The sequence below is a fragment of the Salmo salar genome, chromosome 01 (genome assembly GCF_965601325.2).
Source record: "Salmo salar chromosome 01, fSalSal1, whole genome shotgun sequence".
Classification (NCBI taxonomy): domain Eukaryota; kingdom Metazoa; phylum Chordata; class Actinopteri; order Salmoniformes; family Salmonidae; genus Salmo; species Salmo salar.
The window spans coordinates 132,414,815-132,442,352 of record NC_138291.1 but is presented as its reverse complement, the minus strand read 5'-3'; the positions used below and the strand labels follow the sequence as shown (position 1 = coordinate 132,442,352).

General features: G+C 42.6%; 1 protein-coding gene across 1 annotated transcript in view; it reads left to right on the top strand.

Moving 5' to 3' along the window:
• col27a1a (collagen, type XXVII, alpha 1a) overlaps positions 1–27,538 on the top strand; it is a 365,335-nt gene that overhangs the window by 132,249 nt on the left and 205,548 nt on the right. The window contains exons 9-14 of the mRNA XM_045688056.2: positions 2,290–2,343; positions 3,000–3,044; positions 10,024–10,077; positions 10,862–10,906; positions 20,147–20,200; positions 26,870–26,914. Coding sequence (XP_045544012.1) covers positions 2,290–2,343; positions 3,000–3,044; positions 10,024–10,077; positions 10,862–10,906; positions 20,147–20,200; positions 26,870–26,914 — 297 coding nt within the window. The remainder of the gene's footprint in view (positions 1–2,289; positions 2,344–2,999; positions 3,045–10,023; positions 10,078–10,861; positions 10,907–20,146; positions 20,201–26,869; positions 26,915–27,538) is intronic.

Genomic DNA, 27,538 nt, shown 5'->3' with positions numbered 1-27,538 from the left:
CAAATTATTTGGGTGGATACCATCCTCCTTATAATACGTGCTTTGTTTCCAGAACATATCACAATTGTTAATAAATATTACACCCACAGAGCTGCAATAGTCTTGTAGCCAGTTATGGAGGGCTGAAAAGCTGATGAACCGCTCAATGCCGCTATTTAGGGAGGGCAGAGGGCCAGATATTATAGGGCTGTTTGTTGGTGTCAAGTAGTGTCCCAATAAGGACCGTTCATCTCAATTTCCACCTAAAAAGATATACTCAAATCTAACCGCTTATACCTCAGGACCTGAAGCAGGGATATACATGTTCTTGATACTATTTGAAAGGAAACACTTTGAAGTTTGTGGAGATGTAAAATGAAAAGTCATGTTTTTTATTTTAATTTTTGTTGCATCATCTTTGAATACACTTTCAGTTGGGAAAATATGAGTGGCATAATCGTTGTTCCATCCAAGATGTCAGACCCCGGTGCCTTGTCATTGTTGATAGAGAAAAAATAATAATTCACCTCTTCCTCAATCACTTTACAGAATTTAAAATTACAATGCTTTAGCTAATCTTACAAATTAGAAACTCATTAAAGTAGTTAGCAATATCAGTGTGTTTTGTGATGAATAAGCCATCTGATTCAATGAATGATGGAACCAAGTTTGCCTTTTTTCCCAAAATTGAATTTAAAGTGCCCCAAAGCTTTTTACTATCATTGTTTTTATCATGTATCTTTGTTTAATAGTTAATTCTTATTTTTATGCAGTTTAGTCATGATTTCTCAATTTGCAATACGTTTGCCAATCGGTTGTGCAGCCAGACTTATGAGAGTCAAAATTGAGCTCAGGTGCATCCTGTTTTCATTGGTCATCCTTGATATGTTTCTACAACTTGATTGGAGTTGATTTGGAAAGGCAAACACCTGTCTATATAAGGTCAGTTGACAATGCATGTCAGAGCAAAAACCAAGCCTTGAGGTCGAAGGAGTTGAACACAGAGCTTGAGAGGATCTGCGGAGAAGAATGGGAGAAACTCCCCAAATACAGGTGTGCCAAGCTTGTAGCGTCATACGCAAGACAACTAAAGGCTGTAATCGCTGCCAAAGGTGCTTCAACAAAGTAAAGGTTCTGAATATTTATGTAAATGTGATAGTTGTTTTTTTTTATACATTTTCAAACATTTCTGAAAACCTGTTTAACAAGTTAGTCCATTTTAGAATAACATTTTACATTTTAGTCATTTAGCAGACGCTCTTATCCAGAGCGACTTACAGTAGTGAATGCATACATTTTATACATTTTTTCTCTGTACTGGTCCCCCGTGGGAATCGACCCCACAACCCTGGCGTTGCAAACACCATGCTCTACCAACTGAGCCACACGGGAATAAGGCTCTAACATAACAAAATGTGGGAAAAGTCAAGGGGTCTGAATATTTTACAGATGCACTGTATAATTCCAGAACACAAACTTGTTGATATGCATTGCTAAACCATTTATCATACACATTTGCATGTTAAAATGGCTTGGGGGTTGTATCAACAATTGCATCAACTTAGATTGGATTAAAAAACACTTTCAATGTGTTATGAAGATTATTAGGATTGTTTGTTAATTTATATTTTGATTATTTGTCACGAGTGTAGCCGTGTTGAATAGACCAAAACGCAGCCGGGATATGTATGCTCATCTTTAATTACATTTGAATAAAGTGAACACGGGAAACCAAGAACGACTAGTAACAGTTTTACAGGCTATACAGATACTTTAGCAGTGTAAAATCAACAACCCACAACCCCAGGAGAAAAACACACACCTAATATATGACTCCCAATCAGGAACAACGATATCCAGCTGTTCCTGATCGGGAGTCACACAGACTAACACAAACAGAACAACTAGAAACTACATACAACACACAACTTCTGCCACGTCCTGACCAAATACTAAACTACTCTCTCTGCTGGTCAGGACGTGACATTATTATTTCTGTACGTCTACATTTCTGCAATGCTGTCGCTGACAAGGAAAATAGACTCAAAGTGTAAAACTACTCTGCTTCAAGTGATCCTCGCTTCGCAGACCGATTGCTTTTACTTTCGGTATAGCATGCCTCATCGATCATGTGAGTTGTTAAACAGCGACTCACGTTATGGAGCCGTTACGGTGACGTGGCAGCTTTGGTTTAGTTTGACCGTTACACTACCTATTACTCTGCACAAGGCGCTGTCTGTCACTGGCTTACTGTAATTTTTATCAATCTTTTATATCTGCCGTTAACCCCACCTTCCTCCTTTCCCACAGGGGGAGCGAGGTCCAGACGGAAGTCCAGGTGCCAAAGGTTATCCTGGCAGGCAGGTGCAGTAAATGCTCTGATGTGCTGTGACTGTTATAGTAGGGTCAGGGGTCAGGCTTGACTGGTACAGGAGGGTCAGGGGTCAGGAGGTTATGCTCATCTAGAGTAGGGTTAGAGGGTTCAGACCAGCTCTTGACTGGTGGATTAACGAGGATTAAGTGTTAATGGGTTGTACCTGTGCAGGGTAGAGTGAATGGACTAGAGCTTTGATGCATAATTATGCGTATCACAATTCTGCACATCTACACAAAGTGCAGGACAAGAGTTGTTGTCATGTAAATCATGCCACAAAGAGTCAGTTGAAGAGCTATAGTAAATCTTCCTAAGAATAAATGTTTTGACAATAAATTAAGAGACGCTTTTAACTACATACTTCAAGCCCAAGTCTGCTTCAGTCACAGCTGCTTTCCTGGCATCTACTCCAAGGATGGGTTACTGTGTTTCTAGAAACTGCTACACTAGAGGAAGTCCTGTCTCTCCTTGCTGTTATTCACACACAGACTCATAAATTCCCAATTGACAGACTCATAAAATTGCAGACACACACACACACACACACACACACACACACAGTATCACTGTGATAATTGGTTGGTTTTTATCTTAACCACTAATTGTGTTTAACCGTTCAACTACCTTTTCTCTGTCTTTGTCTTAGGGTTTGCCAGGTCCCATAGGAGCCATTGGGCCGAAAGGTGCTCGGGTAGGTGTACCCTTAATTCTCTCTACCCCAATTATTTTCCAGTTGAGCCTGACTTTCTTTAGCAGTGCTATAGCCTGTATGGGTTTAGGGTGAAGTTGCTCCTAGACTGATCTTGGCTCAGTTTTATATTTTTCCCATTTGTTAAGGTTAGGATAGGGGGAGGGGAAGCTGGTCCTAGATCTGTACCAAGGCAAACTTCACCCCGAAGCAGCCTGATGTTGTGGATGTGATGTCAGTCTGGACATTTGAGTCATACCCATAAACACCACACTGAACGCTGTTGTCATGCCTACGGGTTGTGATTTGATTAATTCTGGAAATATGCTGATGTTCTTATGCTTACTGTATGTTTTTGGTTTTCAAGGGCAATCCGTCTCTCTTCTATGTTTCGGCTGATCTGACCTTGACTTTTATGCATGCGGCTTGACACAGATTTTACTACTCTCTGGATTGTGTCTCCAGTCTTCAGCAAAACACACTTGCTTGCCAAGAGTTGTTTAATCAAAGTTATTGGTTTTGTCTGCTATAACCAACACACACACACACACACGTACTGTACTTCTGCATTTTCCACATAAACAGTATATAGCCGCTTCATGAATGAATGTGACTGTTGATAATCCCTTGCAGACCAACAGCCCCCCCCCCCCCCACACACACACACACACACTCAGTGATGTGATGTTATGTTACGCTTCATTAAAGACCCTTTATCAGCTCCCATGGCTGTTCCAAAACTGGCCCTGCCCCCACCGGCTGGAATTTCCTGTTTAAAGTAGTAAAAAGAGGCCTTCCATCCTCTCCATCAGCAACCCCATCCCCTGATCTACCACACAACCATCCCCCTGTCCTATCTACATCCATCCCCTACCTACCTATAACAACCACCATATCTATCCCCTACCTACAACCATAAGCTATGCATCAACCAACTCCCTCCCAACCCCTGGTTCACACATCTACCCCTTATCCCATATTTACCTTCAAGTAATTACCTACCTATAGTATACTACAGCTACCCTGTCAATTACATCTAACCACCCTGTATCTCTGATCTACATCTACCCTGTCTGCTACTATGTGCCTCACAACCAGCCCCTGATCCCCTAGCTACAACTAACCAACTCACTACGACTAACCATAATCTACAAACTACCAGCTATAGGACTCTATTTTTGCCTAGCGTTAATGCACCCTCTTTGGTAAATTTGACTTGTCAAAGCCAGCGCTCTGCTATTTGCCAACCCTGGCACCAGGGTTGGTGATTGACCTCTTTTTATATCAGCTCGCTTGGGCTGAGGCGGGAAGGGTGCTGTATTTGTGGTGTGTCCTGTAAATCCTGTGTGCCAATTTCAAGCAGCGTAACTGGTGGTTATTTAAGACTCACCGAAAGCTGTTCTTAGCTGTAAATCAATTGGTAATGGCATCAATTTTGCCAGCCGAGGCACACAGTAGCTTAATCAGAGACAAGATGGTGCTGATAGAGATGGCAGCTTCGCTTCAAGTCCTTAGGAAACTGTGCAGTATTGTTTTTTTTATGTATTATTTCTTACATTGTTAGCCCAGAAAACCTTAAGTGTTATTACATACAGCCGGGAAGAACTATTGGATTTCAGAGACGTCAACTTACCAGCACTACGACCAGGAATACGACTTTCCCGAAGCGGATCCTTTGTCTGCATCTCCCAGGGCATTTGAACTGATTCCAGAGGCCAACACGAAACAATGCTGTCGGAGGAGAAGGTTCCAGCGCGGTCTTCTAGTGAGACTTCGGATGTGCGCACACCACCCACCACTTCCGAGTATATTACTCGCTAATGTCCAATCCCTAGTTAACAAAGCCGATGAAATTAGGGCAAGAGTTGCTTTCCAAAGAGATATCCGGGATTGTAACATACTCTGTTACACGGAGACATGGCTAGCTGGGGACATGCTGTCGGAGTCCGTACAGCCAACGAGATTTTCAGTGCATCGCGCCGACAGGAAAAAACATATCTCTGGTAAGAAGAAGGGCGGGGGTCTCAAGTCATTTTGTTCACATGACCTAGAATTATTCCTCACAACCAAATGCCGACCGTATTATCTCCCAAAAGTACTCTCCTCGGTTATAGTCACAGCCGTGTATACGTGTATATTCCCTGCAAGCGGATACCAAGATGGCCATCAAGGAACTTCACTGGACTTTATGCAAACTGGAGGCTGCATTTATTGTAGCTGGGGATTTTAACAAAGCTAATCTGAGAACAAGGCTATCTAAATTCTATCAGCATATCGCTTGCAGTACACGAGCGAGTAACACACTCGACCACTGCTACTCTAATGTCCGCGATGCATACAAGGACCACCTCCGCACTACTTTTGGCAAATCTGACCATGAATCCATCTTGTTGCTCCCCTCCTATAAGCTTAAACTAAAACAGGAAGCACCCGTGCTTAGGTCTATTCAATGCTGGTCTGAAAATCAGATCCAGGCTTTAAGATTGCTTTGATCACGTGGACTGGGATATGTTTCAGGTAGCCTCAGACAATAACATTGACGAATGCGCTGACTCAGTGAGCAAGTTTATAAGGAAGTGTATAGGAGATGCTGTACCCACTGACTATTAAAACCTTCCAATAACCAGAAACCGTGGATTGATGGCAGCATTCGCGCAAAACTGAAAGCACGTACCACTGCATTTAATCATGGCAAGGCGACTGGAAACATGACCGAATACAGTGTAGTTATTCCTTCCGTAAGGCAAACAAGCAAAGCGTCAGTATAGAAACAAAGTGGAGTCGCAATTCAACAGCTCAGACACGAGACGTACGTGGCAGGGTATACTGTCAATCACGGATTATAAAAAAAAAAAAACAGCCCCGTCGCGAACATCGTCTTGCTCCCAGACAAATTAAACAATTTCTTTACGTGCTTTGAGAACAAAACAGTGCCACCCACACAGCCCGCTACCAAAGACTGTGGGCTCTCATTCTCTGTGGCCGACATGTTAAGGTAACTGAACTAATTGACTATCGCCCCATAGCACTCACTTCTTTCATCACGAAGTGCTTTGAGAGACTCGTCAAGGATCATATCACCTCGATCCTACCTGTTACCCTAGACACACTCCAATTAGCTTATTGCCCCAATAGGTCCACAGATGATGCAGTCACCATCACACTGCACACTGCCGTGTCCCATCTAGACAAGAGGAATACCTATGTAAGAATGCTGTTCATTGACTACAGCTCAGCATTCAACACCATAGTACCCTCCAAACTCATCATTAAGCTTGAGACCCTGGACTTCCTAATGGGCCGCCCCCAGGTGGTGAAGATAGGAAACATCTCCACTCCGCTCATCTTCAACACTGGGGCCCCACAAGGGTGCGTTCTCAGCCATCTCCTGTACTCTCAGTTCACCCACGAGTGGCCATGCACGCCTACAACTCAATCATCAAGTTTGCAGACGACACTACATTGGTAGGCTTGATTAGCAACAACTACGAGACAGCCTACAGGGAGGAGGTGAGGGCACTCGGAGTGTGGTGTCAGGAAAATAACCTCTCACTCAACGTCAGCAAAACAAAAGCAATGATCGTGGACTTCAGGAAACAGCAAAAGGAGCACCCCCCCTATCCACATCGATGGGACAGCAGTGGAGAAGGTGTTAAGTTCCTCAGTATACATATTACTGACAAACTAAAATGGTCAACACACACTGACAGTGTGGTGAAGATGGCGCAACAGCGCCTCTTCAACCTCAGGAGGCTGGAAAGAAATGTGGCTTGTCACCGAAAACCCTCACTAACTTTTACAGGTGTTGAATTGAGAGCATCCAGTTGGGCTGTATCACCGCTTGGTACGGCACTGCACAACGCATCACCGGGGGCTAACTACCTGCCCTCCAGGATACCTACAGCACCCAATGTCACAGGAAGGCCAAAAAGATCATCAAGGACAATAACCACCTGAGCCACTACCTGTTCACCCTGCTTCCATTCAGAAGGCGAGGTCAGTACAGGTGCATCAAAGCTGGGACAGAGATCGAAAAACAGCTTCTATCTCAAGGCCATCAGACTGTTAAACAGCCAACACTAGCACAGAGAGGTGACTGCCTACCTACAGACTTGATATCATTGGCCACTTTAATAAATGGAACACTAGTCACTTTGTCACATCCTGACCAGTAAAGGGGTCATTAGTCATTGTAGTATGGTCAGGGCGTGGCAGGGGGTGTTTGTTTTGTGTTTTTTGGTTGTAGGGGATTTTGATTCTAGTTTTCTATTTCTGTTTCTTTTTCCATGTGTGGCCGAGTATGGTTTCCAATCAGAGGCAGGTGTCGTTAGTTGTCTCTGATTTAGGCAGCCTGTTTTTCCTTTGGGTTTGTGGGTGGTTGTTTCCTGTATAGTCTGTGAACCTTACGGAACTGTCGTTTTGCTAATTTTGTTTGTGTTCACTTTAAATAAATATAAGAAGATGAGCACTATACCCGCTGCGCTTTGGTCTGTCCCTTCCGACGCTTATGACACACTTTAATAATGGCACTTTTTAAGAAAGTTTACGTATCTCGCATTACTCATCTCATATGTACAGTGTATATACTGTATCCTTCACTATCTATTCTTTACAATCTATTGCATCTTAGCCGCTCTGTCACTGCTCATCCATATATTTTATACATATATATTCTCATCCCATTCCTTTACTAGATTGTGTGTATTAGGTTTTGTTGTGGAATGTGATAGATATTACGTAGCTATTACATACGGTTGCGCTGTCGGCTCTAGAAGCATAAGCATTTCGCTACATTCGCAATAACATCTCCTTACCATGTGTATGTGACCAATACAATTTAATTCAATAGCATATAATCAATACTGGACATTATTTTTGTCTGTGCAGCTTTTGTGAAAAGCTTGGACTCATTATGCCCATTGAATGAACATTGTCAGTGACAGTAGGGAATCTGTTTAGGCACATCACGTTATTACAATAGACTGCTTATTGTTTTTCCTTTATACTTTTGTTAACAAAATGGATCTTCCACTTTCGTCTGGACTTCACTGTCCTTGATGCTGAATCTATTTGTAGCCTAGGCTATTTGCCTGTTAATTTGTTTACCTTTCACGTGGCAAAGTGACTAACAGGCCATATCAACGGTGATGGTAGGCTAATCTTCTTATAACGTTTGGGCAATGTCCAATTGTCCATGGCTCGAATATGCAATGTGAATGCAATATGTGTAGATTGCTATGTCCATGTTGAAGCCAATTTAAAAAATAAAAAAAACTAGATAAGCTACATGTTTGAAATAACTAGGCCTATTGTGGGGTTAGTTTATACTATTTAAGAAACTATATTAATTGGATAGGAAAAACATCCATTCCTCCGGCTGAAGACCTCTTAGACCTACATGTGCTAACATTGCCTTATGCTCATGTAATGAGAGATGTGATTTATGATATCATGCTTCTGACCTGATCATATTTAGAAATATTGTTGTTGATTTGAAAAACCGCTTGATTGGTTTTTAATCAAATTAAACAAAAAACAAACGTATTAGAAAGGTTTATGGTGAGAACGTACATGGCCCAAATGAAATGCAATTTAATCTGATATTTCTGGAGAAGTACAAATAGTATCTGTAAGATGGTTCCATGATGTTTAGAAAACATTACATTTGCGGGCGTATAACAGTGAGTGGACATTCCCCCTTTCTCTTTATATTCAATCTTTATCCAGCTCCTGTGAAAGGCTATGGAGGATTTTACACACATCCAAAGTTAAGTTGCCTTGTCTGTATTATACACCCATGGGGAGCAATTCTGGTAACTGTATTTAGACATAGTCTATTTAAAACAAGTGGTTGTTAAATTTGTATTAGAATTATACACTGTCTTATCAATAGCCTAGTGAATTTAATCTTGCTTATTGACTACGTTTGGCATGTCCATGTCCAGACTGCAATTTACAGTAGGCATAGCCCCTATATCAGTGTGAATGCTATAGCCTATGTTTAACAACATATTTCCATATTGAAGCAATGCCATTAGAACAATGTAGACTGCAAACATGTTTAGCAAATATGGGGCAGGCTATTTAACAAACTAGGCTATAATGGACTAACATTCAAGTTGGAGTTGATGACAATGCAATACACAACTTGAAGCAACCACATATTTAGCCATGGAGCATGTTCTGGTTGGACAGTGAGGGCCAAGCCTCGACACACCCACAACTTGTTTATTTATCAAAATCATTTGCGCCAGCTACTGCGCCCCCCCCCCCCCAATTCCGGTTGTGAAAATAGCTAAAATATTACTGACACCCCACCGAACCTATAACCCTAGCGCTAAGATATTCCATTAGGTTTGTTAAAATAGAGCACGTCTAAAAATGATGCTACTTCTCAATCAACTACTGATCTACGTAGTCTTTTCCCTATGTACCTTCAACCTTAACCCATCAGCTGTAACTTAACCAGTATCAGCACTCCACTACTCCACTGTCTTATAGAAAACATCGCTACTGGTATTGCTGCTGTTGTTCCTGGTCTTGTTCTGTTTTGTTGCGTTAAACTGCTATCAACAGGCCAGATTGGTGTCATCTTCAGAGATCCCTGGCGTGAGGGTATGTGCCCTTGGACTACATCGTGGAAGCCAGCACCATGCAGTCCATGGGCATATACACTTGCCTCATGGCTTAGTTCTTCATGGAGACCTGATCCATCAACCCTGGAACCTTCAGACCCCCGGCACTGGACTCCTCAACTCTCAAGCTATAATAGATATACTTCGCAGTCATTGAAAATGGAATTCCTCTACCTCTCTCTCTCTCTCTCTCTCTCTCTCTCTCTCTCTCTCTCTCTCTCTCTCTCTCTCTCTCTCTCTCTCTCTCTCTCTCTCTCTCTCTCTCTCTCTCTCTCTCTCTCTCTCTCTCTCTCTCTCTCTCTCTCTCTCTCTCTCTCTCTCTCTCTCTCCTCTCTCTCTCTCTCTAGGGCTTCATTGGAATCGCGGGCCTTTTTGGCCTACCTGGTGCTGATGGCAAAAGAGTATGTTTGTCTTTCTTTACCTTACCGCTACACACATCCAAATACTCACAACGTCTGTAAGGATTAGGGCCAGGACTTTTTCCTGACCTCACCACACACAGTGTACAAGACTGGAGGCAACTCTGACTACCTGTCCCAGTGGTGACTCTGATCTTCCCTCCCTCTGTTTCCTTAAGAGACAACCAGTTTCTTGTTTTGATTTAAATGTGGGAACTGCCTCCAGGATGCTATCAGGCTGCATTGAGTAAGACCGTGTGGGAGTGTTGGTGATGACTCATTGTGACCCCCCCTTAATGAGCCTTTGAACTGGCTAAACTAATCAAGGCCTTCCTAAAGCTCAGCCTCCAAAAACACCAGACCATTACCCTACTTATCGCATGCACCAGGGGTTGCGTCATGGGTGAGCCTGTAATGGACCTTTCCACTATGCAGCTCCACCATACTGTAGCAGACCAATCTTTTTCTGTTGATCACTGTGTCTGTCTGTCCTCTAACATCTAATCTTAAATGAAGACACCTATATGGGACAGAGCACAATGAAAGAGCTCCAATTAGTTGGCACAGCTGTAGGTTTGTGCAGAGCACTGTAGAAGCAATAAGTCTGCATATACATCAAGCAGTATTTACAGAGTAGCTAAACAAAATACAAATATATACAATACTCTAGGTAGCTTACAGTCTGATGGTTTGAAATTATTACATGAGTGTAGTTAGTAGAATTATTCCCAGAGAGTACAATGTTGCTCTGATCTTATTGTCTCTCTCTCTCTCGTTCTATTTTCAGGGCGTTCCTGGAGAACCAGGGAAGATGGGCAAGATGGGTAGGCCGGTAAAGTTGTCTCAACATACTTTATAGATAATTATTTATATTAACTGTTATGAAATGTGTTGACGTCAGCCACAGCAGATGCTGTGTTAAGACCTAACCCACAGCCATAAGAAATCTATGGTCTCCAGAGACTGTGATATCGACAACCCTAACAGGACATACAGTATATGGTGTCATGGAGGCTGCTGGCAATGATAGACATAGCTCAGAGCTGTGTTTAGCAACTGTTAGCTTATTGAACAGTCAGACCTCTTTCTCTGTCATTCGGTCCTCAAATCCTTATTTGTATTCAGTAGCGTTTTGCAGTGGGACACAAAAGTGAGCATTCTTGTTGGACAAATTCACATTCAGCACCTCCCAGTTCAGAATTTCAAAAGGTTTTGTGACCACTGAGCATGACTTTTGTTTCAGTGAGTCAGTGTTCTAGTTCCAGCAGGGTTCTACAATATTGTAGCCAGACCTGCTCTCTAGCTGAGAACTCCTTTGAGAGGTTTGGTGCAAAGACCCGTAGTCACAGCGGAGTCAATCATCACCTTCCGGAGACACCTGAAACCCCACCTCTTTAAGGAATACCTGGGATAGGATTAAGTAATCCTTCTCTAACCCCCCCCCCCCCCCCCCCCAAAAAAAAAGATATAGATGTACTATTGTAAAGTGGTTGTTCCACTGGATATCATAAGGTGAATGCACCAATTTGTAAGTCGCTCTGGATAAGAGCGTCTGCTAAATGACGTAAATGTAATGTAAATGTCACACATTTGTCTACATCATTGTAAGCTTCTCTCTTTGTTATTTCCATTGCTAATAGAAGGGTTACTCTAGGTTGAACACGTCGGAGATGTGCTACATGTGTTTTTTTGTGTGTTTTTTTTACATAATAAGAGAAGGCTAATATTGAAATTAGCTTATTTGGTCACCTTTCTCTCGATGGGATCATGTAGTTTGGAGACTTTTTATTTATTTTACCTTTATTGAACCAGGTAGGCCAGTTGAGAGCAAGTTCTCGTTTACAACTGCGACCTGGCCAAGATAAAGCAAAGCAGTGCGACAGAAACAACAACACGGAGTTACACATAAACAAACGTACAGTCAATAACACAATAGAAAAATCTATGTACAGTGTGTGCAAATGTAGGGAGGTAAGGCAATACATAGGCCATAGAGGTGAAATAATTACAATTTAACATTAACACTGGAGTGATGAATGTGCAGATGATGATGTGCAAGTAGAGATACTGGGGTGCAAAGGAGCAAAAAAAAATTATGACAGTATGGGGAAGAGGTAGTTGGATGGGCTATTTACGGATGGGCTGTGTATAGGTACAGTGATCGGTAAGCTGCTCTGACAGCTGATGCTTAAAGTTAGAGAGGGATATATAAGACTCCAGCTTCAGTGATTTTTGCAATTCATTGGCTGCAGAGAACTGGAAGGAAAGGTGGCCAAAGGAAGTGTTGACTTTGGGGATGACCAGTGAAATACACCTGCAAGAGCGTGTGCTACGGGTGGGCCTTGCTATGGTGACCAGTGTGCTGAGAAGCCAGGGCTTTACCTAGCAAAGACTTATAGATGACCTGGAGCCAGTGGGATTGGCGACCAATATGTAGTGAGGGCCAGCCAACGAGAGCATACAGGTCACAGTGGTGGGTAGTATATGGAGCTTTGGTGACAAAACGGATGGCACTGTGATGGACTACATCCAGTTTGCTGAGTAGAGTGTTGGAGGCTATTTTGTAAATGACATTGCCGAAGTCAAGGATCGGTAGGATAGTCAGTTTTACGAGGGTATGTTTGGCAGCATGAGTGAAGGATGCTTTGTTGCGAAATAGGAAGCTGATTCTAGATTCAATTTTGAATTGGAGATGCTTAAGTCTGGAAGGAAAGTTTACAGTGTAACCAGACACCTAGTTATTTGTAGTTGTCCACATATTCTAAGTCAGAACCGTCCAGAGTAGTGGTACTAGTCGGGCAGGTGGGTGTGGGCAACAGTCGGTTGAAGAGCATGCATTTAGTTTTACTAGCATTTAAAAGCAGTTGGAGGCCATAGAAGGAGTGTTGTATGGCATTGAAGCTTGTTTGGAGGCTTGTTAACAGTGTCCAAAGAAGGGCCAGATGTATACAGAATGGTGTCTGTGTAGAGGTGGATCAGAGAATCACCAGCAGCAAGAGCGACGTCATTGATATATATATACAGAGAAAAGAGTCTGCCCGAGAATTTAACCTTGTGGCACCCCAGTAGAGACTGCAGAGGTCCGGACAACAGGCCCTCAAATTTGACACACTGAACTCTATCTGAGAAGTAGTTGGTGAACCAGGCGAGGCAGTCATTTGAGAAACCAAGGCTATTGAGTCTGCTGATAGGAATGCGGTGACTGACAGAGTCGAAATCCTTGGCCAAGGCGATGAATACGGCTGCACAGTACTGCCTTTTATTGATGGTGGTTATGATATCGTTTAGGACCTTGAGCGTGGCTGAGGTGCACCCATGACCAGCTTGGAAATGGTTGGTGATCTGTTTTGTTAACTTGGCTTTCAAAGATTTTAGAAAGGCAGGGCAGGATGGATATAGGTCTATAACAGTTTGGCTCTAGAGTGTCTCCCCCTTTGAAGAGTTGGATGACCGCAGCAGCTTTCCAATCTTTGGGGATCTCAGATGATACGAAAGAGGTTGAACAGGCTAGTAATAGGGGTTGCAAAAATTTTGGTGGATAATTTTAGAAAGAGAGGGTCCAGATTGTCTAGCCCAGCTGATTTGTAGGGATCCAGGCTTTGCAGCTCTTTCAGAACATCAGTTGTCTGGATTTGGGTGAAGGAGAAGCTGCAACGGTGAGAGACTTGTTTCTGGAAAGGTGGATTTAAAAAAAAAAGTAGAAGCTCGAATCGTTTGGGCACAGACCTGAATAGTATGACAGAACTCTGCAGGCTATCTCTGCAGTAGATTGCAACTCTGCCCCCTTTGGCAGTTCTATCTTGTCGGAAGATGTTATAGTCAGGGATTGAAATTTCAGGAGTTTTGGTGGTCTTCCTAAGCCATGATTCAGACACGGCTTGGACATCAGGGTTGGCGGAGTGTGCTAAAGCAGTGAATAAAACAAACTTAGGGAGGAGGCTTCTAATGTTAACATACATGAAACCAAGGCTTTTACGGTTACAGAAGTCAACAAATGAGAGCACATGGGGAATGGGAGTGGTGCTGGGGGCTGCAGGGCTGCAGGGCCTGGGTTAACCTCTACATCACTGGAGGAGTAGGATAAGGGTACAGCTAAAGGCTATCAGAACTGGTCGTCTAGTGCGTTCGGAACAGAGTAAGAGGAGCAGATTTCTGGGCGCAGAAGAATATATTCAAGGCATAATGTACAGACAAAGGTATGGTTGGACGTGAGTACAGTGGAGGTAAACCTAGGCATTGAGTGACGATGAGAGGTTTTGTCTCGAGGCACCAGTTAAGCCAGGTGAGGTCACCACATGTTAGGGGGATGGAACAAATGGGCTATCTAAGGCATATTGGGCAGGGCTAGGGGCTCTATTGCTAACCAAAACAGCAATAGACGAGGCATATTGACATTAGGGAGAGGCATGTGTAACTGAGTGATCATAGGGTTCAATGAGTAGCACTAGATGAGTCAGGGAGCCAATTCCGTAGTCGCTGCTACACTAGGCGAGCTGGAGACACGGCTATTCAGACAGCTAGCGGGCTGGGGCTAGCAGATGGGCATCCTGCGACATCGCAACGGAAGAGCCTGTTGAGACCACCGCAGACGGTTACATTGACAGACCAGTCGTTATGGATCGGCGGGGCTCCGTGTCGGCAGTAAAGGGTCCGGGCCAATTAGTAAAAGAGGTATTGTGGCCCAATAATTGGCTGGTGGACTTCTTTGGCTAGCCGGGAGATGGGCCTAGCTCGAGTCTAGCTTCAGGCTAACTGGTGCTTGCTTAGCCAGGAGTAGCCACTCGGATAGCAGCTAACTGTGATGATCCGGTGTAAAGGTTCAGAGCTTGCGGTAGGAATCTGGAGATGTGGTAGAGAAAAAGTAGGCAGATATGCTCTGGGTTGATATCGCGCTGTTCAGACTGGCAGGAATTGACCAGGTTGAGGCTGGCTGATGTCCGAGTTAACGGTGAGGACCGCTAGCAGTGGCAAACTGACTACGTGCTAGTAGCTAGTTAGCTGGCTAGCTCCTGAAGGGGGTTCCGGTTCTAAAGTATAAAAATAGCAGATCCGTACCACATTGGGTGAGGCGGGTTGCAGTATATTCAGTCCGTAGATGGAAAGTGAGAGAAATATATACAAATAGAACGATATATACACGGGACAAGACAAAGACACATGTCCGACTGCTACGCCATCTTGGACCACCTGTAGGTTTTGTTTATGTGTGAGTCTGTCTTTCAAAACATTTTATTTGTCACGTTTTGTAAACAGGTGTAGACTAACAGTGAAATACTTACTTACTTATCCCAACAATTCAAAGAAAGAAATAGAAAAATAACGAGGAATAAATACACAATGTGTAACGATAACTAGTATATACTATATACACAGGGTACCAGTACCGAGGCGATGTGCAAGAGTATGAGGTAATTAAGGTAGATATGTACATATACTGTAGGTAGGGGTAAAGTGACTAGGCAACAGGATAGATAGATAAGCAGTAGCAGCAGCATATGTCTAGAGTCAAGAGGGTCAATGCCGAGACTGCAAAACTTAAACTAAACGCAGTCTCAAATAGCTGCCTGTCCCTTTTAATAGCTGGGCATCTGCACACATTTCATTAAATCAACACCGGTTTCAAACGCAAGGTCTAAATGAATTGTTTACGAGGTTTAATGCTTGATTTGGTACATTAAATAATTCAGTACTTGACTTATTTGTAATGACTAAGAAACTGCTAGCTATTGGCTGCTAACAGCTGAGAACTGCTAGCTAACTGGCAAGTACACAAACAACTTCAGGAGTACAGGCCCCTAAAAATCGGCTAATCACTCTCTAGTAATGAAGGGAAGAACTGACAAATGCACTGTCAAAGAGGAGAAACATTTTTCTGTCAAGTTTTTATTTATAGAGCTTCCTGGTGGAGAGCCAAACGCGATTACCAGGATGGAACATGGGAGCCTCACTGCGGTGGTGATCCGCCTGCTCTTTCTGATGGCAGGTTGTGCGCTGGAGTCTCACGTGGGCATCGTTCCATACCTCTGCACATCTGAAGTACTGAAAGCCAATGCAGCTGCTGCCTATTGGCTTTAAGTAAATAAGACTTACAAAGAAACTCAACACACGCAAGCCACTGTTGAAGCGCTAGCTGCTTAGAAAAAACAATTCTCCAATGAGGTTATTATTTATGTGGTAGCTTTTAAGTGGGGATGTGTGTATAGTATGCATGCACATGCATTCATGAGGGAGCGTTTGTATGTGTAGGCATTTTCTTTGTTTTGGCATATGTACAGTTTTTTGTGTGTGCATGCTCTCTTCCCCTCTGCATCTAGAGGTCAGCTATTCCCTAGGGATCTTTGACTGCCTCACTTACAGTATGTCAAGTGGTAAAGCCATTCTCTGTACGCAGATTCACTTTTCAGGTTCAGCAGACTTAACTGTTAAACTCTGTTCTCACAATCTAACAATTGTTTGCCGAAATGTAATACTTGCTGGCAGAGGCTGTTTAGTTTTACAGACAGAGTGGAAAGATGATCTGTGCCTGCAGAGAATTCTGATGTTGTCCTGTGACAATGATACATTATATCCACATAGAAACAAAATGCACATAATCGCAGTGTATGTACTCACTCGCTCACTCACTCACACATACATGCACATTTTGCGACTCCTGTGGCAGGCAGGGCGCAGTGCACGCTGACACGGTCTCCAGGTGCACGGTGTTTCCTCCGACACATTGGTGCGGCTGGCTTCCGGGTTAAGCGGGCATTGTGTCAAGAAGCAGTGCGGCTTGGCTGGGTTGTGTGTCAGAGGATGCACGGCTCTCGACATTCGCCTCTCCCGAGTCCGTACGGGAGTTGCAGCGATGAGACAAGACTAACTACCAATTGGATACCACAAAATTGGGGAGAAAAAAAGAGTGGAGGCTGTTATAGCAGCAAAGGGGGTGACCAACTCCACATTAATACCCATGATTTTAGAATGAGATCGTCCAAGATGTGTCCACATACTTTTGATCATGTAGGGTACCTGCAGGATTTAAGTAAAGTTTTACCAGAGATTGCATTTACAACACATTGACATTTTAATTCGGGGTGTGGGGATCCCTAAAGGCTCAGACATTTGCTGGCAGAGAGTACTTAGGATCTCAAACAAATTTGCGAATCGAGTACGCACCCATTTTTCATGTGGAATCACAGGAAAAATCTGATGCCTTAGGGTGGTCCCTAAAACACGGCAGACGAATGCTAGATCCACTTTCGTTGCGATGTGTACAAGCCTTAAGACAGATTGCTTGCCCTCTTGGAGTACTGCTCAGCTACAGTCCCAGAGACCTTTACATTTTAACCAATCAAATCATGTTTAGTTTGGTAGATTTGGATACTCAAGTTATTTTCAATTTAAGATGCCATTTTTGGGCTTCATTTATTCAGTGAGTTTGCTTAGCCTCTGGTGTAGTATTGTGTGTTGCAGACTGAAGACCTGTGTAAATGAGTTTTTACTGAGCTCCAGAGTAATCAGATTGACAGAGTACACTCCTCGAAAGTAATGTTATGTAGTTTTGCAGACACAATGGCATAAGAAAAGGGCTACCTGGCATAATTCAAAACATTAAATGAGTTGGGAAAAAATCATGTCTCTCTTCAAAGCAAATCTGCCTCTTTGAGTTGTGTTTTTGGCCCAACAAGTCTGTTTCCACTTCCATAAGGCAGCGATTATCACTGTATGATTTGTCATTGGGCTGGCAATTAAGGCAGTACAATTTGTCTGGACTCGTGTTTCCCCCCATGCATTTGAAACCACAATCTGCAGTCTCAACAAATATCACTCAGGCAGAATTTTCCTGTCAAAAGTATCTCTTCATTCATCTGAAAGGTTGCAAGATTGAATCCCTGAGCTGACAAGGTAAAATCTGTTCTGCCCTGAACAAGGCATTTAACCCACTGTTACTAGGCCATCATTGAAAATAAGAATTTGTTCTTGACTGACTTGCCTAGTAAAATAAAGGTAAAATAAATAAAAATGTAGACATCTGATTTTCCAGCTCATTTCCTGACACTGTAAAATGCACTCATTTTAAGTTTTTGCGATGTGGCGCTAGGTGAGTGTGTTATGACTCTCCTTGTCTGTGGGCTTAGAGGGGTGTTCAATAGACTTTGTTGTTTAGAAACAAAACCGGTGCGTGCTCAACTATGGGATAAAACAGACAGGGTTGGCTTAAATTGTTGACAACATGTAAACAATATTTAGTCTCCAATGTTTATTGAAAATATTAATAAATGTGCACAATGAGCACTTGTCTCTCAAATATGTTGTTGCAGTTGTAGCTAGCTAATTATAGACATTAAATCAGTCAAAACAAGACATGGTATCAAGAACAAGATAAACCTAGTTGAAACGAGCCACCTACGATTCCCCACATGGCAGCTTCTTATCATTGTTGCTAGCTATCTGGCCATCCAGAATCACAACTCAGACTTCTGCCCCATTGAAGCTTGCACATCATTTCGTGACATTCTCAGCTAACCTGTCTAAGGTGCTGTCAGTGACATTCTCAAATGGGATTATCTTGTGCACTTTGCAGCAGTTTCCCAACCCAGATTAAGCCCGCTCCTTGACTCAAGTGCATCTATTGAGAATGTTCTAGTCCAGGTCCAGGAATATGTTTAATATGGCTTTAATGTACTCATGGAGACTGAAAGTGTCATAACTTTACATACCTTTTGAGCTTTGGAATATTATGAAGTTTGACAAAAAGTCATATACATTTATTTAGAGGCTTCCTAAAACTAAATTACCTTTGTGTGTGAATGAAAGTATGAAACCTCAAGGAAAGCTTTGTCTGCAGATTACACCCCTCTGGTAAAAAATACTTATTTAATGATACACAGCTCTGCACATCCACCCCGATCAAGAATGAAGAACCATTCGCAATTGGCCTTCTAAAACAAGGCATACTGTAGAGGAAAAAGAGCAGAGCCCATCCATTACATCAAGTGTTCCTGGATGGTTTAGTGTAGTGCCATTGCTCCTGTGCCAGTAGGGTGTTCTGAGGTTGTAGCTTCCCCTATCTTAAGCATAGCTCATATTAGCAACTCAGTTATTTCTAACAGGAGTTCTGACTGGCTGGCTGTGTTGTTCTCAGGCTCCTGAGTGGCGCAGTGGTCTAAGTCCCTGCATCTCAGTACTAGAGGTGTCTGGTTCAATTCCAGGCTGTATCACAACCGGCTGTGATTAGGAGTCCCATAGGGTGGTACACAATTCAATTGGCCCAGCATCATTCGGGTTTGGCTGGGGTATTTGTTCTTTACTGACTTGCCTAGTTAAATAAATGTCAAAAATTTAAACCGTTTGTTTCTAAATTGAGCGGTAACAGTACACACCCGTTATGCTATGTGCTTTCAAATAATGGGTCATTTTGCAATTGATTGGAAGATGTTTTTGACTAATATGTCATGTTATATTTCAGTTATGTTACAATTACTAGAAGCTATACAATTACTGCAATGGCTTTGCTGTGACTAAAATGAAAGTGTATTGTGCAATAATAATCTAAAGGCAGAATTTGTGATATCCTGTAAGAGTTATTTCTGACCTGAAATTAATCAATGTAAGAGAAATTGAGTTTGAATGTGAAATACTGTAGAATGCAAAAGTTTTCAACAACTCTGTGGTATGATAGCCCATTGTAGATATAAAACCTGATTTAGCACGCATTGTACTAGCACAAGTTTTTTCTAGAGTGAATAAAAAATAAAATCACAAACAAAAGGGCAAACAAAGATTGGGATGATGTCTTCATGTAAAACAGACTTATAAGTATGCCCTTAAGCTTTGTTTTTGATTTCTGAGCAGCATTAGCGTCAGGGTCAAAATTAGCCTGGTCCCAGTTCTGTATGTGCTTTAGCCAACTCCTCTGCCATCTGCTCTGACCATCAGAGCACTTGTAGGTCTGGGACCAGACTAGCAGTAGCATTCTTACTTTCTTTAAATCAGACCTGGTGATACTGTGATTAGTAGAACTACTGTGCATTAGTACAAATGGATGTACCAATCGCAGATTGACGCTTTAAAGCTGCTCTCTCTCCAGGGGTTTCCTGGAGACTTTGGTGAAAGAGGACCACCAGGACCAGACGGGGACCCGGTAAGTGACCTTTCGTGAACAAACACGCACACACACAGCATTGGTCCATACAGTTTCTATCTAGGCATACTATATTACTTTACCCCACATCACTATGTAGGAAGGTGTAAAACCTCCACAGGCACTGTCCTACATAGTACACAACCACATCCCCTCTTTCCCAGTGAAATACTTTTCTATTTATCTCATTCTCACCTGTGTAATGGAGTGAAATCTTTAAGAGCACTTAACTCACCACACCATCCACACACACACTCCCATACACACTCTTCCCCTGGCTTTTCACTCAGTGGGAATGTGGACTGTGATACTTTTCAACAATGATAAGAAAATCCTCTCTGACCACAAAGGATCCAAGAGATTGACTGTGTTTCCATGTTTTGTTTGTAAATATTTTTTGGACATACAGATGGACAGACAAGGTTTATGATACTGCATGTGTTTTTTGTATTATTGATTTTTTTTCTTCCATTGGCATCATTAATTGGCATCAAGGCCCTAAATATTGTCAGACTCCAGCCACCCTAGTCATAGACTGTTCTCTCTGCTACCGCATGGCAAGCAGTACTGGAGCGCCAAGTCTAGGTCCAAGAGGCTCCTAAATAGCTTCTACCCTCAAGCCATAACACTCCTGAACAGCTATTTAAATGGCTACCCAGACTATTTGCAGTTGGAAGCACAGAATTGTCTAGAATGTCATTGTATGCTGTAGCGTTATGTTGGTATTACAGACTCTGTAAGGGAGATGTTGAAATTGTCAGTGAAGACACTTGCCAGTTGTTCCGCACATGCAATGACTACATGTGCTGGTAATCCGTCTGGCCCTGCGGCCTTGTGAATGTTGACTTGTTGCTTGCTAACATCGGCAACGGAGATCGTAATCACACAGTCGTTAGCAAGTTGTGTACTACAAACACATGTCCAGAGTGCAGGTAGCCTAACGGATAAGTGCATTGGGCCAGTAACCGTAAGTTGCTGGTTCAAATCCCTGAGCCGACTAGGTCAAAAATCTGTCAGTGACCATTGAGCAATGTGCTTAACCCTAGTTGCTCTGGATAAGAGCGTATGACAAAAAAAAAAAAAAATAGGAGGATATTACCGTGACGCAACAGTCACCTGGAATTTTACTGCGGTCATGACTGCCGGTGTGATATTAGTTCTCACCGCAACAGCCCTATCCACAATACTGTTAATTTAAAGTAACTGCCCAGTGAAAATCTCACTTTTAAAATGTAATATTCTGTTAACTCATACCCAAAATGGTTTTAGACTCGTATTTGTGGCCGAGGCATAAATTGGAAGACAATTTTTTTTATGTAACTCAAAATATCAAACTGAAGGTTTAAAAAATACTTGCTATTTCTTCATAGATATGATGTAATGATCCTGAGGAGGATGAGCTGGCCAGTCCACAGTCTAGAGGAGCATGAGCTGGCCAATCAGCAGTTCTCACGTTAATATTTTTAATGACCCGTATACGGGTCAGCTGTTTGTTCTCTGCACCCGCCTGCAATTTCTAATAACCCATCCGCAACCACCCAACTATATGTGAACATCTGAGGTCCTCACCCAATCCTAATCCTCAAATGTAAAAAAAAAAAAACGCTACAGTCGAAGACTGCAGAATTATTTTTTTTTTGGTGCCTGATTTAGATATACACTGCTCAAAAAAATAAAGGGAACACTTAAACAACACAATGTAACTCCAAGTCAATCACACTTATGTGAAATCAAACTGTCCACTTAGGAAGCAACACTGATTGACAATACATTTCACATGCTGTTGTGCAAATGGAATAGACAACAGGTGGAAATTATAGGCAATTAGCAAGACACCCCCAATAAAGGAGTGGTTCTGCAGGTGGTGACCACTGACCACTTCTCAGTTCCTATGCTTCCTGGCTGATGTTTTGGTCACTTTTGAATGCTGGCGGTGCTTTCACTCTAGTGGTAGCATGAGACGGAGTCTACAACCCACACAAGTGGCTCAATTTGTAAGTCGCTCTGGATAAGAGCGTCTGCTAAATGACTAAAATGTAAAAAAATGTAAATGTAGGTAGTGCAGCTCATCCAGGATGGCACATCAATGCGAGCTGTGGCAAGAAGGTTTGCTGTGTCTGTCAACGTAGTGTCCAGAGCATGGAGGCGCTACCAGGAGACAGGCCAGTACATCAGGAGACGTGGAGGAGGCCGTAGGAGGGCAACAACCCAGCAGCAGGACCGCTACCTCCGCCTTTGTGCAAGGAGGAGCAGGAGGAGCACTGCCAGAGCCCTGCAAAATGACCTCCAGCAGGCCACAAATGTGCATGTGTCTGCTCAAACGGTCAGAAACAGACTCCATGAGGGTGGTATGAGGGCCCGACGTCCACAGGTGGGGGTTGAGCTTACAGCCCAACACCGTGCAGGACATTTGGCATTTGCCAGAGAACACCAAGATTGGCAAATTCGCCACTGGCGCCCTGTGCTCTTCACAGATGAAAGCAGGTTCACTCTGAGCACGTGACAGAGTCTGGAGACGCCGTGGAGAACGTTCTGCTGCCTGCAACATCCTCCAGCATGACCGGTTTGGCGGTGGGTCAGTCATGGTGTGGGGTGACATTTCTTTGGGGGGCCGCACAGCCCTCCATGTGCTCGCCAGAGGTAGCCTGACTGCCATTAGGTACCGAGATGAGATCCTCAGACCCCTTGTGAGACCATATGCTGGTGCGGTTGGCCCTGGGTTCCTCCTAATGCAAGACAATGCTAGACCTCATGTGGCTGGAGTGTGTCAGCAGTTCCTGCAAGAGGAAGGAATTGATGCTATGGACTGGCCCGCCCGTTCCCCAGACCTGAATCCAATTGAGCACATCTGGGACATCATGTCTCGCTCCATCCACCAACACCACGTTGCACCACAGACTGTCCAGGAGTTGGCGGATGCTTTAGTCCCGGTCTGGGAGGAGATCCCTCAGGAGACCATTCACCACCTCATCAGGAGCATGCCCAGGCGTTGTAGGGAGGTCATACAGGCACGTGGAGGTCACACACACTCCTGAGCCTCATTTTGACTTGTTTTAAGGACATTACATCAAAGTTGGATCAGCCTGTAGTGTGGTTTTCCACTTTAATTTTGAGTGTGACTCCAAATCCAGACCTCCATGGGTTGATAAATTGGATTTCCATTGATTATTTTTGTGTGATTTTGTTGTCAGCAAATTCAACTATGTAAAGAAAAAAGTATTGAATAAGATTCTTTCATTCATTCAGATCTTGGATGTGTTATTTTAGTGTTCGCTTTATTTTTTTGAGCAGTATATTTATGATATAATTTTAGACATTTTGTCTATAACTAGATACATGTAGCTTCTCTTTTGTCATTATGTTGCCCTAAAAGGCTAAATAAACCCTTGCTCAACAGAATAATGTAATAGATCGATATAATGAATGCTTCAATCTAGTTGACATCGGTGAAGTTTTGTCATCTTTCGCGGAGCAAAGATGTTTAGGGACTATGGCAAAAAATAAAACAGGAACGATTTTCTGTGGAAAATGTCCAAATTGCATCAGTTTGACCAGTTGTAAGGAAAAATAAAGCTGTGAAAACGACCCAAGGTGTTTCTGATTGCAGTTTGGCTTCCATGCATATTTTATGTAGCTGAAATACTGTCAGCTTTTATTTTGAAGACAGCACCTATATAGATGGTCTCTAACTGAGCATTCTCTCAAGATGCATAAATAAATAATATTTCTCCACTCCTGTTCCGAAGTCCAAATATTACCTATTTTAGTGTATAATTTTACTGCAATAAATGCTTAATTCTGCAGGAGTTGTTATTATTAAGACTATAGCCCTATTCGCATGGGACTAGTATTACTAGAGAACATTGGTTATGTATTTATTACCCCAGAATGTCCATTATACCAGAGGCTAAATATTCTTTTGTGATGCTTTTACGATGTTCAATTCATTCGCACAAAATCTATGAACAAAAGCATTGACTGTGAAAGTTGATACATGTAGGGCTTTCATATATAGGCTATGAGCAGCACTTAGTTCAATCAGTTATTGTTTTCTTGCTCAAACTGTGAGTAACACCTGTCAAACTCAGACATTTCTCTCAAAACACAGGAATGTCGATTCTCACGGGACTAGTATTATCAGAGGACTTTGGATTTCGCCAAAAGACTCAGTCAATGTCCAGATTTCAGTTTCCATTTAACACATTTAAACAGTAGGCTACAGTTCCCTTGACATGGCATAGACCTATTTGAAGTCCCGTCTTGTGACTGTTGAATTTGTATAGAGCCTCACAGTCATCACAGTAACATAGCCGGCACTGATATCATCCTCTTTTACCACTTCACCAAATATTTTCCAAACATTACTTTTATGGCTCGCACATCACTAATGCTCGCACCATTCAGTTGTTGGGTTATACCCACACCATTCCAACACAGAAAAGCTGCTTTTTAACATACTTAATTACAGTTCTTTGGAAGGAAAACCATTTCACTCATATTGTAAGTAATTATAGGTCCTATTTCATAAAAATCTGAAAACACTGGACAGTTACTTTAAAAAAGTAAATGTTCATGCAGATTACATTTTATTTGTTTTTATAAGAATCTTTAGAGGTGCCAATAATTTTGAACCATATCTTTAAAAAAAGTGTATTACTTGTTAAACAAAATCTCTTTCAATGAGCAATTGCATACAATATACAATGAACTTAAATATAAACGCAACATGTAAAGTGTTGGTCCCATGTTTCATGAGCTGAAATAAAAGATCCCAAATTATTTTTACATTTGTGCACAAATGTGTTTACATCCCAAGATAATCCATCCACCTGACAGGTGTGGCATATAAAGAAGCTGATTAAACAGTATGACAAATACACAGGTGCACCTTGTGCTGGGGACAATAAAAGGCCACTCTAAAATTAGAAGTTTTGTCACGCAACAAAATGTCAGACATCTCAAGTTTTGAGGGAGTGTGCGTTTGGCATTCTGACTGCAGGAATGTTCACCAGAGCTGTTGCTAGAGAATGTAATGTTAATGTATCTTCCATAAGCCGCCTCCAATGTTGTTTTAGAGAATTTGGCAGTACGTCCAACCGGCCTCACATGAGCTACGGACAACAAACACAATTGTGTGTTATCGATGGCAATTTGAATGCACAGAGATACCTTGACGAGATCCTGTGGCCCATCTTTCGTGCCATTCATCCGCCACCATCACCTCATGTTTCAGCATGATGATGCACACCCCCATACTCACCATACATGTCACCCATTGATCATATTTGTGATGCTCTGGATCGACGTGCACGACAGCATGTTCCAATTCCCAACAATATCCAGCAACTTCACACAGCTATTGAAGAGTAGTGGGACAACATTCCACAGGCCACAGCCTGATCAACTCTAATAGAAGGAGATGTTGCGCTGCTTGAGGCACATGGTGGTCACACAACGTATCTCTATACCCACTCATATGAAATCCATAGATTAGGGCCTAATTAATTTCAACTGACAGATTTCCTTATATGAACTGTAACGCAGTAAAATCTTTTAAATTGTGGCATGTTGCGTTTATACTTTTGTTCAGTATAGCTCAGTATTTGCATTATTTATTTTATACAGTCTTTTTTGCTCATCTTTATCAAGGGTGACAATAACTGTCAGGCTATTGCTATTGGAAGGTGAATGCAACAACAACCTCAGATTTGCTGATGAAGGCTGAAATAATTTGGCCGGTGGGCAGATCTCCACAGATCATGTCCCTCTATCTTTTCACTTGACTTTATTTTCACTTTTCCTCTGGAAAAAGGAATTTAGCTAGTTTGAGTTTCTTGACTTCCTGCGAGGCTAGCCTCCATCTCTCCTCTCTTCAGAAAGAGAAGAGGAGAATAAAGTGATCCTTTCATCATGGGCTGCAAGGCAGGAGGAAATGGGCATGGCATGTAGCAGAGGGGGAGAGGCAGGGGGTCAACAAACCTCTCTCTGTGTCCCGCTGCAACTGTTCTCTTCTCGCATTGCCAGGGAAGATGGAACCTGGAGATTACATAAACTGCAGCAGGACGGACAGCGAGCCTAGCTCCCAATTCACCTTCTCTCACACATGCACGAGCATGCTCTCGCACACACACAAATGTCCCCCACCACCCCCTTCCTTAGTCTTCACTAAACACTCTTCTGAGCGTGTTTGTTAAAAAAAGCATTTTTACACATTTTATTTCACCTTTATTTAACCAGGTAAGCTAGTTGAGAACAAGTTCTCATTTACAACTGCGACCTGGTCAAGATAAAGCAAAGCAGTGCGACACAAACAACAACACCAGAGTTACACATGGAATAAACAAGCGTACAGTCAATAACACAATAGAAAAAAAGAAAGTCTATATACAGTGTGTGCAAATGGCGTGAGGTAGGCAATAAATAGGCCATAGTAGTGAAGTAAATCCAATCTATCAGATTAACTCTGGAGTGATACATGAGCAGATGATGATGTGTAAGTAGAGATACTGGTGTGCAAAAGAGCAGAAAAGTAAATAAAAACAATATGGGGATGAGGTAGGTAGATCGGGTGGGCTATTTACAAATGGATCCAGCATATAACCCCAGAAACCTGTTCTCTCTCTAGCGCTCTCTCTCTCTCACAATCACTCTTCCTCTTTCCTCTCCAAGGGTTTGCTTGGAGCCCGTGGCCCTAATGGAGTTCTTGGACTTATTGTAAGTATAAACTGTCTGTGCTTCTGTGTACCATTTTTATGTTTGTTTTATTGGTTTGTGTGCACAGGTGTCAACATCCATTTCCACCCAACACTGGCTTTGAAGACCATATACTGCCTGGCCCATATTTTACCACTGGGCACACTCTGGTTGAATCAACGTTGTTTCCACTTTGAATTGACGTCTGTGTCCTGTGGGGTGGCTTTGTGTTGGCCACACGACATGACCCAAAGTCATCTCGGAAGCCCTGTGACAGAATGGCCTTCCCTTCCTTTATCCTGCCTGGGATCTTTTAATGACACTCCAAACAGCACACAGCCCTCAATCTACACCAAACCCCCAGAGACTAACAAGGAAGCTGCTGGGTGCATCCCAATTATCTCTCTTTTCTCCCCAAGTGTGCATTTGTTCACTTCCCTTCATGGATTTGAAAGGAAATTACTGGTATATGGAAACTCCCTCAGCACCAATCCAATGCTTTTCAATTGTTGAGAAGTAGTGAACAAGTGCACACTAAAGGAGGAATGAGAGATTATTGGGGTGCACACGCTGTGTCCTCGAATTCCTTTCAAATTTGGCTTTGTAAAGAGCCAGTTCCTCCGTCACGGGCGAAATTGCATCTGA